This window comes from Cornus florida, unplaced genomic scaffold, assembly GCF_030987335.1.
Source record: "Cornus florida cultivar Cherokee Brave unplaced genomic scaffold, ASM3098733v1 CherokeeBrave_3.0.0_Hap2_Chr05, whole genome shotgun sequence".
Classification (NCBI taxonomy): domain Eukaryota; kingdom Viridiplantae; phylum Streptophyta; class Magnoliopsida; order Cornales; family Cornaceae; genus Cornus; species Cornus florida.
In genome coordinates this window covers 22,427,293-22,440,188 of record NW_026775575.1, presented here as the reverse complement: position 1 = coordinate 22,440,188, position 12,896 = coordinate 22,427,293, and the positions used below count along the sequence as shown (strand labels likewise).

General features: G+C 37.7%; 2 protein-coding genes across 9 annotated transcripts in view; one reads left to right on the top strand and one right to left on the bottom strand.

Annotated features, from left to right (window-relative positions):
• The first annotated feature begins 3,618 nt into the window (after positions 1-3,618).
• LOC132306188 (phenylalanine ammonia-lyase-like) lies at positions 3,619-7,644 on the top strand. The gene is made up of 2 exons (XM_059803486.1): positions 3,619-4,269; positions 5,718-7,644. The coding sequence occupies exons 1-2, from the start codon at positions 3,884-3,886 to the stop codon at positions 7,468-7,470; spliced, it is 2,139 nt and encodes a 712-aa protein (XP_059659469.1). The 5' UTR covers positions 3,619-3,883; the 3' UTR covers positions 7,471-7,644.
• Positions 7,645-8,218: 574 nt separating this feature from the next.
• The window catches only part of LOC132306187 (helicase protein MOM1-like), a 99,890-nt gene continuing 95,212 nt past the window's right edge, over positions 8,219-12,896 (bottom strand). For 7 of the 8 annotated variants that reach the window (XM_059803477.1, XM_059803481.1, XM_059803478.1 and 4 more), the window contains one exon: positions 8,219-9,513. In XM_059803477.1, the coding sequence (XP_059659460.1) occupies positions 8,402-9,513 (1,112 nt within the window). In that variant the 3' untranslated portion in view covers positions 8,219-8,401. Of the gene's footprint in view, positions 9,514-9,906; positions 10,189-12,896 lie in introns of those variants that run through there. The other variant, XM_059803483.1, reaches the window with a different exon arrangement.

The window sequence follows — 12,896 nt, the reverse complement described above, 5'->3', positions numbered from 1 at the left end:
CCCCTTATCTTAATATTTTCAGGAAAGCCGAAGAAGATTTGGTGTAAGACTTGCATTCACGAACTTAGACGACGTTAGAATTTACGTTGTATTGTGTGTTGTATTTACAGCCATGACGGCCTCATTTATGTACTTAAATTCCTTGAAATCATGTAAAGACAATTTGTATAATTTGATTATTAAAGATATACAAAATGATTGTTTAATGGATCTATATATGTTAATTATGCATGTTTTCGAGACATGTTTAAACTTTATTTAAGGTCTCAAATGGACCAAAGGAGTGTCAGCACTTCAAACCAGCAGGCATAGGCCAAACAGGCCTTAGCAGGGCAAATCGGTCGACGTCTAAGGATTTCACGTCGACCAATATCTTCAAGTGAGGTTTTTGGCGTGGGCATACTAAACCAGTCGATGTGTACCTCTTCACGTCGACCGGTTTCTGGTCCTCATTTGTTTGGCTTTCTTCTTCTATTGGGGCCAATCTCAACCTACTTGGTGATGCTATGGGACACTATGAGACTTGAAATGATGAACAAATCATGTCTTGACATTGAAATGACTGTTTGCCCTTAGACGACCTCGGGTTCGGGTAAGGACCCGGTTAGCGATTCGAATTCCCAGGTTCGGGTCGTTACAAATTTAGTATCAGAGCGAAGGTTCGAATACCTTTCGGACGACGGGTAGTGGCTTACCTAGATGTGGTAGAGGGTTGACTTGCATTGATTGCATGCTCTGTGTCGGTGTGACAGTGTGGATTTAGATAGTTTGTCTCATGTAACGAGGTGTGCTAGGTAAGACCAAGTGTTCGATAAAGGTTTATGATTCGATCAATTGATTATTGAAGATTTTATTTGGGGAATTGTGTCCTGAGTACTTGATATTACACTTTGTAATTAAGTGACTCATGTTTTTGTGGTGTTATGAGATTCATCGTTTAGCCATCTTGAGAGATGTTAAGGGTAATGAAAGTAGAGGTTGCGGTCAGTAATCATAAATATTGATATGTGATGGTGTAGCTATGTATTAAGTAGCATGAGTATGGTTATTGGAAATTTGTTTATTTGGGTTGGGACTTAGTGTATGGCAGACTGGATTCTTTATCTGGGGTTTTGTGTATCCTTTAAAGGATGAGCTGAGATTGGATGTTGTCATATTTGGTGGTCTGGTGACCTTTCTTCTTTCAGTCTTCGGAACCTTGCGTAGCAGTGTAGAGTGGACCGATGTCCATTTTGTGTTGGGCATAGAATCCAACGGGTTTTGCGATATAATGTCGTGAGTGATGAGTACCCTCATCGGGTGGTGAACATTGTGTATTAGTGGCAGTAGCGTGTGATTGCCTATTGACGTCCGGTGTCATAGGCAATAAGGTTGGTGAGCTCATAATCTTGCAGTTTTCGGAATCGTTTGATCTTGTCGATTTAGTGGTTAATTTAATGAAAAAAGAAAAAAGAAATGAACATTCTTACTTACGTTTTTTTAACCCGAAAGTTCAAAAAAACAGATATACACACATTCACTATATATACATTACCTCTAGTGAGACCTAAACACACAACCTCCCCGTTTGGTTAGAAGAATTTATATTATCTGAAGTACCCATTAGCACCATTAGGACTTTATTGCTCCCTAAACATGAGAAATGGAATGAAAAGTTGGAAAGAATATCCATTCAATTCCACTACGAAATTTATCCTTGAAAAATTAAAACAACCATGATCATTATTGTTTTATGCCCCCACTATATGCCATCAATAATCTTTAAATTTATCCACCTTAGATATGGCCCAACAATTTATTCATTGGACTTTGAAGTTTAGCAAGTTCAAGGTATGAGGTTCGAATTTCGATGGGTGTTTTTTGTGGTTAGTCTCCGCTATTCCTACAGTGACTCTCTCGGTCCGAGTGAAGAGGCGATCTTCCGAATTCTCAGAAATTAATCGGATTGTTGAAGAATCCTAAGAATTCGTGCCTTCCCCAAATACCCCGAATTAAATAATAATAATAATAATAATAAAACTCTTTTAACCTAATTACTCGAATATCACGACTCTTATAACCTTTAAGAGTTTGAGTACATTTGGTAAGAAAGGAGTGCGGACATTTAGTGGACCCCAAACCATTGAATGAAAGGTTTACTTCGCACAATATTTTTGTTATTAAATTAAAGTTCCAAAAAAAAAAAAAAAATTGTTATTAAATTGCTAACTTATATATATCAACAATTAATTGAAGTTTCTCTTTTGTTTGCATTGTTCATATATATATATATATATCAACAATTAATTGAAGTTTCTCTTTTGTTTGCGTTATTTATGAACATGATTATGTCCACTGTTCAATGCTCTAAGTCAAACTATAAAATATAGAAGTTAGAAAACTAAATAAGGCTGAAATTAATTTTAGTTGTTACATTTGGCCAGCAATTTAAGACCAAGAAAAGAAAGGCAAGATGAGAAACAACAAAGTTGTTAAAAAACTGTCAGTATATACTATACTAAGCAAAACAAATTTATTAAAACAACTCTCCCTCTACATTAATTATAGCAGAATTAAAAAATAAATAAATTTAATAGAAGAATTTAAATTCAAAGATACCAAATTTGGCAAGAAAAGTTTCCGAAAAACAGAAAAAGAAAAAGTACAAGTTGGTTTGTTGCTCCAAGACCAAAAATATAAAACAACTCTAAGGAAATTTGATTGTTTTGGTTTGACAAAAATGAATAGGAAAAATAAAATAAAAATTAATGATATTCATGACGAACACTTGTTATAAATTGTTTAGTCAAATAATTTTTAATTAATTATTTATACTAAATATGACTAAGTTGAGGTTCTATTTTTTTATTTGTTATATAATTAACTAATTAAAAAATTAAATTTAATAATTTATTGTAATGATTCGGTGCAATAATTATTTTTTTAAAATAACATAATTACTACAACACGAAGCAACGTCATCTGCCATATCTTTAAGGGTATAACTGTAATTTCATTCCCAAATCCTGGACGTAGTGGCACCACTGGTGTGGTGATTGGTGACTACAAAATAGATAAAAGGTAATACTATAATGTGCTCCACCCTATCATAATTATTGTGTGCTCTCCTTTAAATTATTACATTCATGGTGCAAAAGTTAAGATTATAAATGAAATAAAAGAAAGACAATAAAAAAGCTTTGATTATTTGGTAATTTTTACACAATTATTTTTGAATAATTACATATACGTTTCAACAACAATTATGAAATCGACCACATCGTAATATTAAAATTTGTTAAAAATCTTAATGATATTTTATAATATCATTTCCCCTTACAAAGATATAGAAGAGTAATATATATATACACACACACCTACACACACATCAATGTATATTATTGAGACCATGCACTCCACCAACCCCCGTCTCTTTCGACGGGTAAAAACGATCTCTCTCACATCTCATGCATCTCTTATGGTACCCACAAAAGAGACCTACGTGTCAACATCCCCATCCGTCCAATCACATGAAAATCCAACGGCCACTAAACGTTTTCAACTAACACTCCCAGCTTCTCACCTAACACTCTTTTAGACGTAGCCTCTATTTAAACAGCCAAGAACTGGTGAACCACCCTCAGCAAATTCATTGCATTTGCACACATATCTATCTATACACATACATATATATATATATATATATATAATTCTATATCTATAGTTTGTATCTGTATAGATAACCACACAAACACACAACAAATTCAACTCCTGGCCTGCATTTTTTTGTCATCTTAGTTTGTGTACGTCCTCCTAATTGGATTCAATTCCTTGTACCTAGCTTTTCATGTACCAAGAAGTTTCATAAATATATATATATATATATATATATACACACATATAAATGGAAAAATCATATGAGAATGGTAATGGCAAAGGTTTTTGCCTTAAAGATCCATTGAATTGGGTTATGGCGGCGGAGTCCCTAAAGGGTAGCCATTTGGAGGAGGTGAAGCACATGGTTAGTGAGTTTCGGAAGCCGGTGGTCCGGCTTGGGGGCGAGACACTGACCATAGGGCAGGTGGCTGCAGTGGCAGCAGCCGGGGAGGCCGGTGGTGGTGTGGATGTGGCGTTGTGTGAATCGGCTAGGGCCGGCGTGAAGGCCAGCAGTGATTGGGTAATGGAAAGCATGAACAAAGGGACAGACAGTTATGGGGTCACAACTGGTTTTGGCGCAACTTCACACAGGAGGACTAAACAAGGAGCTGCTCTACAAAAGGAGCTTATAAGGTTTGATCCCTCATATATATATAATAGATGTATAGGTGAATTATATCAATGTTGAAGTAATTGACATAAGTGGGCGAAATATAATATATATCCATCCATGAATCATGATTAATGTTTGTGACAATATTACCCTTTTGGCACCTTACAAGGAATATCTCCTCCTTTTTCTAAGCCATATTAAGCTTTGGAATTACTTAACATGAATGTGGAAACCCTAAATATATCTCAATTGGGTTTTCTAACATGTTACAGATTATATTATCAATCTACTGTAAATCAGAAAATTAATTGATTGTAATCTGTTTTATTATAAAACAGAGTGGACTGCATAAGGTCTTAGGAAGAAATTTGTTAATGGGGGTAGAGCAATGATCCCAACAAATTCGAAAACAAATGGAGATCACCTCATAAGAGCTGGGGTTCACAATTCCTTCAATTTATTTGGTCTACATAAAAAAATTCAAATTCTAGAAAGTGATAAAATGCAATTAAAATTAATAATAAAATTTCTTTATAATTATTAATGAATTTTTTACTAGTTTGAGTGAACAAACATTACCCGTCTAATAATTTCAGGACCATTTGGAGGAGGTGTCCTTGGTGTGACATGTTTTGTAAGATTGATTGGGTGGAGCAGTAGTTTTATTGTTTTTGGTTATCGGGTCCGTTAAAGTTTTTTTCAGCAAATAATTGAGTGGTCATTAGTAATTTTTGTGAATCTCAATAACTAGTATTTCAAATCTGGGCCACATTGTACAATTTTGTGATTACTTTTGGTGGTATAAAAGGTGACACGTTGGATTGAAACTGGTCCCACCTAATAATTTAGTGCATCAGAATTATGGGTCTATTCTATTTTTTTTGTTTATTTTTTATTATGAGAAAAAAAAATCTAGTGGGAGCCTATAAAATTTGTTTCCTTATTGGATTACAAAAATCGCAAATGGAAAAAACAGTGATAACCTTTCAAAATTGGTCACTCGCCCTATGTTCTATTAAAAATAAATAAATAAATAAATAAAAGAAAATTAAGGATTTGGAGAGATAGAATAAGGCATGAATAGTAATTTTGTTACCCTCCAAAAAATGAAATGATATAGAAGGAAAGACTAATATTTTTAATAAAAATTTGTTAATACCAAATTTATCCTTATTTTAATAAAAGACAAATTTTATAAATAAGGGTATGGTTATAAATACAGTAAAATTGTTTCCTTTTATTTCTTTCCCCAAACATGATTATTATCATTTTCTTTCTTTCTCTTTATTAATCAACCAAACACTATAAACAATTAACAATATACTTCCATTTCTTTTCTTTTCTTTTCACACCTAACTAATATTATTCTTTCTTTTTCTTTTCCGGCCACCATACCAAGCATAGCCTAAATTGTAGATTGGTAGATGATGATATGATGCATTGATATGTATAAATTATGTTCCAACAGGTTCTTGAATGCTGGAATATTTGGGAATGGAACAGAGTCATGCCACACCCTGCCTCATTCAGCAACAAGAGCTGCAATGCTAGTGAGGATCAACACACTCCTCCAGGGCTACTCAGGCATCAGATTTGAGATATTGGAGGCCATCACAAAGCTCCTCAACACCAACATCACCCCATGCTTGCCTCTGCGTGGCACGATCACGGCCTCCGGTGACCTAGTCCCTCTGTCCTACATTGCCGGACTCCTGACCGGCCGCCCCAACTCCAAGTGTGTGGGGCCCAAAGGCGAGTCCCTGGATGCCGGTGAAGCATTCCGCCTTGCAGGCATTGCGGGTGGCTTCTTTGAGCTGCAGCCTAAAGAGGGGCTTGCACTTGTCAACGGCACAGCAGTAGGGTCTGGTTTAGCCTCAATGGTCCTTTTCGAGGCTAACATACTAGCTGTTTTGTCAGAAGTTTTGTCAGCAATGTTTGCTGAGGTTATGCAAGGGAAGCCAGAATTCACTGACCATTTGACACACAAGTTGAAGCACCACCCTGGACAAATTGAGGCTGCAGCTATAATGGAACACCTTTTAGATGGGAGTTCTTATGTTAAGGGTGCTCAAAAGTTGCATGAAATGGACCCTCTTCAAAAGCCTAAAAAAGATCGGTACGCGCTCAGAACGTCGCCACAATGGTTGGGTCCCCAGATTGAGGTTATCCGGTCATCGACGAAGTCGATAGAGAGGGAGATCAATTCTGTGAATGACAACCCTCTGATTGATGTGTCAAGGAACAAGGCCTTACATGGTGGGAATTTCCAGGGCACCCCAATTGGAGTCTCTATGGACAACACTAGACTAGCCATTGCATCCATTGGGAAACTCATGTTTGCTCAATTCTCTGAGCTAGTTAATGACTACTACAACAATGGGTTGCCTTCGAATCTCTCCGGTGGACGAAATCCGAGCTTGGATTATGGGTTTAAGGGCGCTGAAATAGCGATGGCAGCGTATTGTTCCGAGCTGCAATTCCTTGCCAACCCGGTCACCAACCATGTCCAAAGTGCTGAGCAACACAACCAGGATGTCAACTCTTTAGGGTTGATCTCTTCTCGGAAAACAGCCGAAGCAGTTGACATTTTGAAGCTCATGTCGTCGACCTACTTGGTTGCGCTATGCCAGGCTATTGACCTGAGGCACTTGGAGGAGAACTTGAAGAACACAGTTAAAAACACAGTGAGCCAAGTGGCTAAGAAAGTTCTCACAATGGGCATCAATGGAGAGCCCCATCCTTCAAGATTCTGTGAGAAGGACTTGCTCAAAGTGGTTGATCGCGAGCACGTTTTCGCCTACGTTGATGATCCGTGTAGCGCGAACTACCCATTGATGCAGAAACTCAGGCAGGTTCTTGTTGATCATGCATTGATCAACAATGATGATTTGATGAATAAGAACACTTCAATCTTTCTAAAGATTGGAAGTTTTGAGGAGGAACTGAAGACCTTATTGCCTAAAGAAGTTGAGAACACCAGAAGTGCTTTGGAGAGTGGAAATCCAGTAATTCCAAACAGGATCAAGGAATGCAGGTCATACCCACTATACAAGTTTGTGAGGGCAGACTTGGTGGGGACTGGGTTTTTGACAGGAGAGAAGATCACGTCGCCCGGTGAAGAATTCGACACAGTTTTTTCAGCAATTTGTGAGGGAAAGATGATTGATCCACTGCTAGAATGTCTCAAGGATTGGGATGGTACTCCTCTTCCAATTTGTTAGAACTTCTTGGACAAAAAGTACTTGCATTTTCTGCTATCCCTATTAACAAATTGTCTTTGGATTAAACGGGATTACTGGTTTTGTGATCCCAAGCCCCTTTGTTTTGGACTTTTTACATTTTTTATTTTAAAATTTTAAAATTTTTCCATTATATATATATAAGTTTTCAGTTCCTACCTTGTATTCCTTGTATTTTTATGGATTTATGTATAGCAAGAATTGCAATCTTGTTCATTAACCTCTGTTTTGGTATTGAAGTGTGGTAACTGAGAATTCCAATGAATTTCTAGCAATAAAACTATTAAAGAAAGCTAATTCCATATTTTTTGGATTTACTGTATGATTGTTTCACCTAAAACACTAGAACAAAAATGACTTCCACATTTATAAACAACACATAGAAGAGTAAACTGGTTGTTAAGAGAGATGTTCTCTTTTCAGATATTTTAACCCAAAACTCAAATGACATCTACTCCAATCAACAATAAATTATTAGATGGTCTTCGTCTATTTGACATTAGTGGACTAATTCAATAAAAATCCTCCGATTATGAAACTTTGTAATTTATTAATACATTATTGTGAGACTATTTTCTCAATCCGAGAGTCTGTATTTAACTGGTCCACCACGTGTTAATGGTCGAGAACCATCTAATAATTTCTCTCAATCAACTACAATGATATCTAACAATGAGGCAAAGAAATTAATTATTACAACTACTAAAACGGTAAATTTGTACATCAGCAATTAGAACAAATAGGCAATTGCCATCATATACAGCGACAAATTTCTCAGGATAAGCTCAACGTTTCAACGATAAATTTGTACATCAGCAACCAGTTAGCCATTTTAGAACTTCTCCCCCAAAATCCCAGTTTCTGAGGCCCCTCAAAAAGTGGCATGATGTTAGAGCTAACAATTTTTAACGGGTCAGTCATCATCCGATAAACAAACTACATTTTCTGTATTAACCCCGACTCTACCTGGAGTTTCAAATTCTGACAGATCCAAAGTATCAAAGTTAGTACCCAAAGATGGCAATGACGGCAGAATGTTTGGTGGATGTGCACCAGCTTGGTTATCAACGTCCACAAGCAACCCCTGTGCAGACATTGATGAGTTATAAAGAGCTGGCACCATTCCCGCAATTTCAGGTTGGGGAGGTCTATTGTTAGGGGCAACAGCTGGTTCCATTCCTGCAGTTTCAGGGTGGGGAGGTCTATTATTAGGGGCAGAATGATATGTCGGTAGTGGCAGCGGTGGCGGAGGTGGTTGGGGACCAGCAGTAGAAGACGTGGACAGATTATTTGGTACATGATTACTTAGTATTCCTCGAGGAAGGGATGGAATATTGGTTGCAGATGCGGATGTCAAATGTCTGAACGGTTGAAGGTGAGGAGCTGGGGCACGAATTTCACTGACAACTTGGCGATTTCCTGTGGGAGGGGTGATGGGGCTGATAATTAGGGGTCTCGTTGGAATACTTGAGAGAGGTGCCGATAGATGGTGAAAATGTGGAAGTGGTGCTGCACTCTGCTGGGTAGTTGTAGGTGGGCAAACTGAAGATGAACCATTTGGAATGCTTGAGAGAGGTGCCGATGGATGGAGAATATGTGGAGATGGCGCTGTACTCTGCTGGGTGGTTGTAGGTGGGCAAACTGAAGATGAACCATTTGGAATGCTAGAGAGAGTTGCCGAAGGATTGTGAAAACGTGGAGATGGCGCTGTACTCTGCTGGGTGGTTGTAGGTGGGCAAACTGAAGATGAACCAGTTGGAATGCTTGAGAGAGGTGCCGAAGGATGGGGAATGCGTGGAGATGGCACTGTACTCTGCTGGGTGGTTGTAGGTGGGCAAACTGAAGATGAACCAGTTGGAATGCTTGAGAGAGGTGCTGAAGGATGGCGAATACGTGGAGATGGCGCTGTACTCTGCAGGGTGGTTGTAGGTGGGCAAACTGAAGATGAACCAGTGACAATGGAAGGTCTCGACATAAACTGTGATGGTTGGTGATGCAGCTGGTTCATAGAACTGGAAGGAACGGCTGCAAGAAAATTAAAGTTTAGGTGCTCACTAGCAAGGAACACAAAAGTGTTAAGACTACACGATGAATGCACGTAAAACATCCATACACGTATAAAAGCATATAAATAAGAACACGAATTAGTATAGTTAAAGGTAATTCGTATTGATACACTCATTCAAACATTACATTTTAAACTGAAACAGCTTCATAATATTTTCATAGAGTATGGACACAGCCTACTTGGATGCCGCAACTAGATGCAAGCCTTGTATACCAATAGCTAATGCAATGGGATGTTGCTGGGGGAAGTAGATAACAATTAACAAGATAAGTAGACATAATAGAAGAGAAAAAATCCCAACTGTAAGCACATGTTTAGTACCACAACTACAAATATCGAAAACACTAGTAATGGGCGTTTTTTAAAACATATGCATCATCTAATGATAAATGATTATTCCTGTTAGGGTTCATGTGCCCTAAAGAATCATGGACACATTAATAGAGCTAGTAATTTGATTATTTGATTTAAGGTTCCACGTTGAAACAGCATAATATATTTGGCGTCTTACAGAATTTAATGTTGAATCTAATCTGATCTGATCTGAATCTCTGACAATCACGAAACTAATATGAGGCATAGGTAGTTAGGATTTAGTGTCAACTGTCAAAGAAGCGTCCTCCAGCATGCCCCTGGAAAATTCGGAGAAGTTTCTTACACATCTTAGTTGAAAAATTGGCTCTGAAGCCTAGAAGGTGATAAAGATACAAATACGAGTGTCTAGTAGACTACCGTCCCTACGCCTACACTTGGTAGGTGGGAAAGAAGGGAGAGGGAGGCAAGAAAGTAGGGATGGGGCAGGCCTCTATTGTTTTGTAGAAGGAAGCATAAGAGGATGGCTAAGGCACCCCCTGGCCAACCATTTTGTTTACATCTAAAAATGGAAAGAAGATGAGTGAGAGGAATTGATATATGTTTTCACAAAATTGAAAAGAGACTACATTACCTTTATTCTAATAACTAATATAATTAAGGATATATTGGTAAAAATGACAATACTATCCATTTTCTTCCCCTCCACTCAACAGAACAGAAGAGGAAGGATACCAACCCTTCCTTAAGGATGCCTATTCCATCCTTCCTGTTCTCCCTTCCATCTATTTTTCCATCCTTCCTACCAAACAGAGCATAAGACACTAATCATGTAAAGTAATCATAGCTTGAAAAAATCACATCCTTTTGTCAAGATATTACTTTCTTCAAAATATTGATCTTCAATTGTAAATTCATTTAGATCATGATACCACTGTTCTGCTATCAGTGTTGCCAGATCTACTGATTGTGAGGTTCTTGGCCTTGCTGCAGTTCCTTTAGCTGATTGGAATGTCTTGTAATTGGTAGCATTTAGCTTTGCTTGTTTTTCTTTTTGCTTCCTATTGGAAGTGGACTTATTTCATTCTCATTGTGATGTATAGTGGGGGTATGCCTCCACTTTAAATCTGTACCTTATTGTCTTTTATCTTTTAATACAAAAAGTGGCTAAATTAAAATGATGAATTAAATAAATATATAAATTTACAAGTAATCTTACGAAAAGAAATTAGTCAAAGCTACAAATAATAAATTGCAGTCTTAGCAACTTACCAAAAAATATAAATAAATTGCGGACTTAGCAACTGAGCCCATGCTTTATGAATCCCATTAAGAAGACGTATCAGTATCAGATACCGATACTCCTCGGATACTCATGAATATCTGTTTACATGTAGCCATAATTTAAAAATTTTCATTTCAAGCATTAATATGACACTTCTAAGATATTTTGGCCACATATCCTATCCTTCTTAGAGTCACAATTAGCTCAAAGTGGGTGCTATGTCACATCCCGAGGGCAAATTCATGAATTAAAAGCAGATGCTTCATAAATTCATGACTTGGGATTTCGCAATTCACTGATTCAAATTTATAGTTCGTGGATTTGATCTCAACTTAACACAATCAATGATCCATGTTAATTTCTGAAAGATTTCAGTCTATAATAAATTGAAAAACTGACAGATCTTCAGGATTGTCAAATCTATCTTGGGTGTTGGGTCAAGAAAAGAAGAATACAGATCCATAAGTTTCTCAGACCTGCAGAGATTTATGACATGCTGATTGAGAAGAAGAAGAAGAGAGAAGCATAGGGTGATGCATGTTAGAAGTCATATATATATAATAGTGGGTCGTTATGTAATTATGTTTAGTTAATAGGCTGTTTGTGTTATTATGTAAACCTTGTAACATATATAAGCCTACATAGGCTAATTAGGTTTTGTAAGTGTTTGATATACAAAGTGAATACGATTTTGCTCTCTCTCTGTTTCTCTCTTGATCAAGAACATGGTATCAGAGCAAAATGATCATGAGTGTGAGAGTTAGTAGGTGGGTTGGTGGTGAATCACGATCGTGAATGTGGTTTTGATGTAACTGTCGGCAATTTCTTGTTCACCGTAATCAGATCTGAAGTGTGTTCGTCGTTTTTGCCTTCTTCATCGTCACCGGCAGCTCCTCTTTGGTGGTCGTCGTCGCCGGCAGAAGTTTCTTCGTCTCGATTTGCAGAGGTGAGATTGGTTTTCGGCCGCTGCTCGTGGTTGGTTTGCCGTCGCCTCCGCCGTATTGTTTACCGGAGTTTGTGACAGAGTGAAGAAGAAGACCCGTGTTTGGCAACATGGTTGTGCTATTCCAATCCCGGTTTACTAAACCAGGGATAGTCCAGATCCGGTTCCAAGATCCGACCCGTACTAGGAATCCGACCCGCACCAGGATCCGACCCGGTTTCAGAATCCGGCCCATTACAGACCTGCTTCCAGGTTCGGCCAAAATACAGAATTTTTGTTTTCTCTCCTTTTTCTTCTCTGTTTTGCTGGATTCAACATGGCCTCAAGTTCAAGTTCAGATTTGCTTTCACCCACGAACAGTCTTAATTCTCCCATGACTTCAGTTAAGCTCAATGGGAAGAATTACATATTGTGGGCCAAATCTGTTGCCATTTTTCTCAAAGGCAGAGGTCTTGGTTCTCATTTGACTAAAGAGAAACTCAAGGCAACTGATACTTCCTTTGATGCATGGGAAAAGGAAGATGCTCAGATCATCTCTGTGATAATAAACAGTATTGAACCCCAAATTAGTTCAACTTTACTTTATTTGGATATAGCCAAGGAGATATGGGATAGATTGCAGCAGTTATATTCTGGGACAGGTAATATCACCCGTGTTTATGAGCTATGTAAACAGTACTTCAATCTTGAACAAGGTACTCAAAGTATAGAAGAGTATTATTCCAAAGTTATGGGAGTCTGTGAAGAGCTGAATATGTATCAGCCCATCACTGCTGATGTTCGCAGTATGCAACAATAGC

Bases quoted from the DNA above. Each gene is read 5' to 3' on its own strand.
- LOC132306188 (XM_059803486.1), top strand. From the start codon at position 3,884: ATGGAAAAATCATATGAGAATGGTAATGGCAAAGGTTTTTGCCTTAAA. The intron at 4,270-5,717 runs GTTTGATCCCTC...ATGTTCCAACAG, and splicing joins CTACAAAAGGAGCTTATAAG to GTTCTTGAATGCTGGAATAT.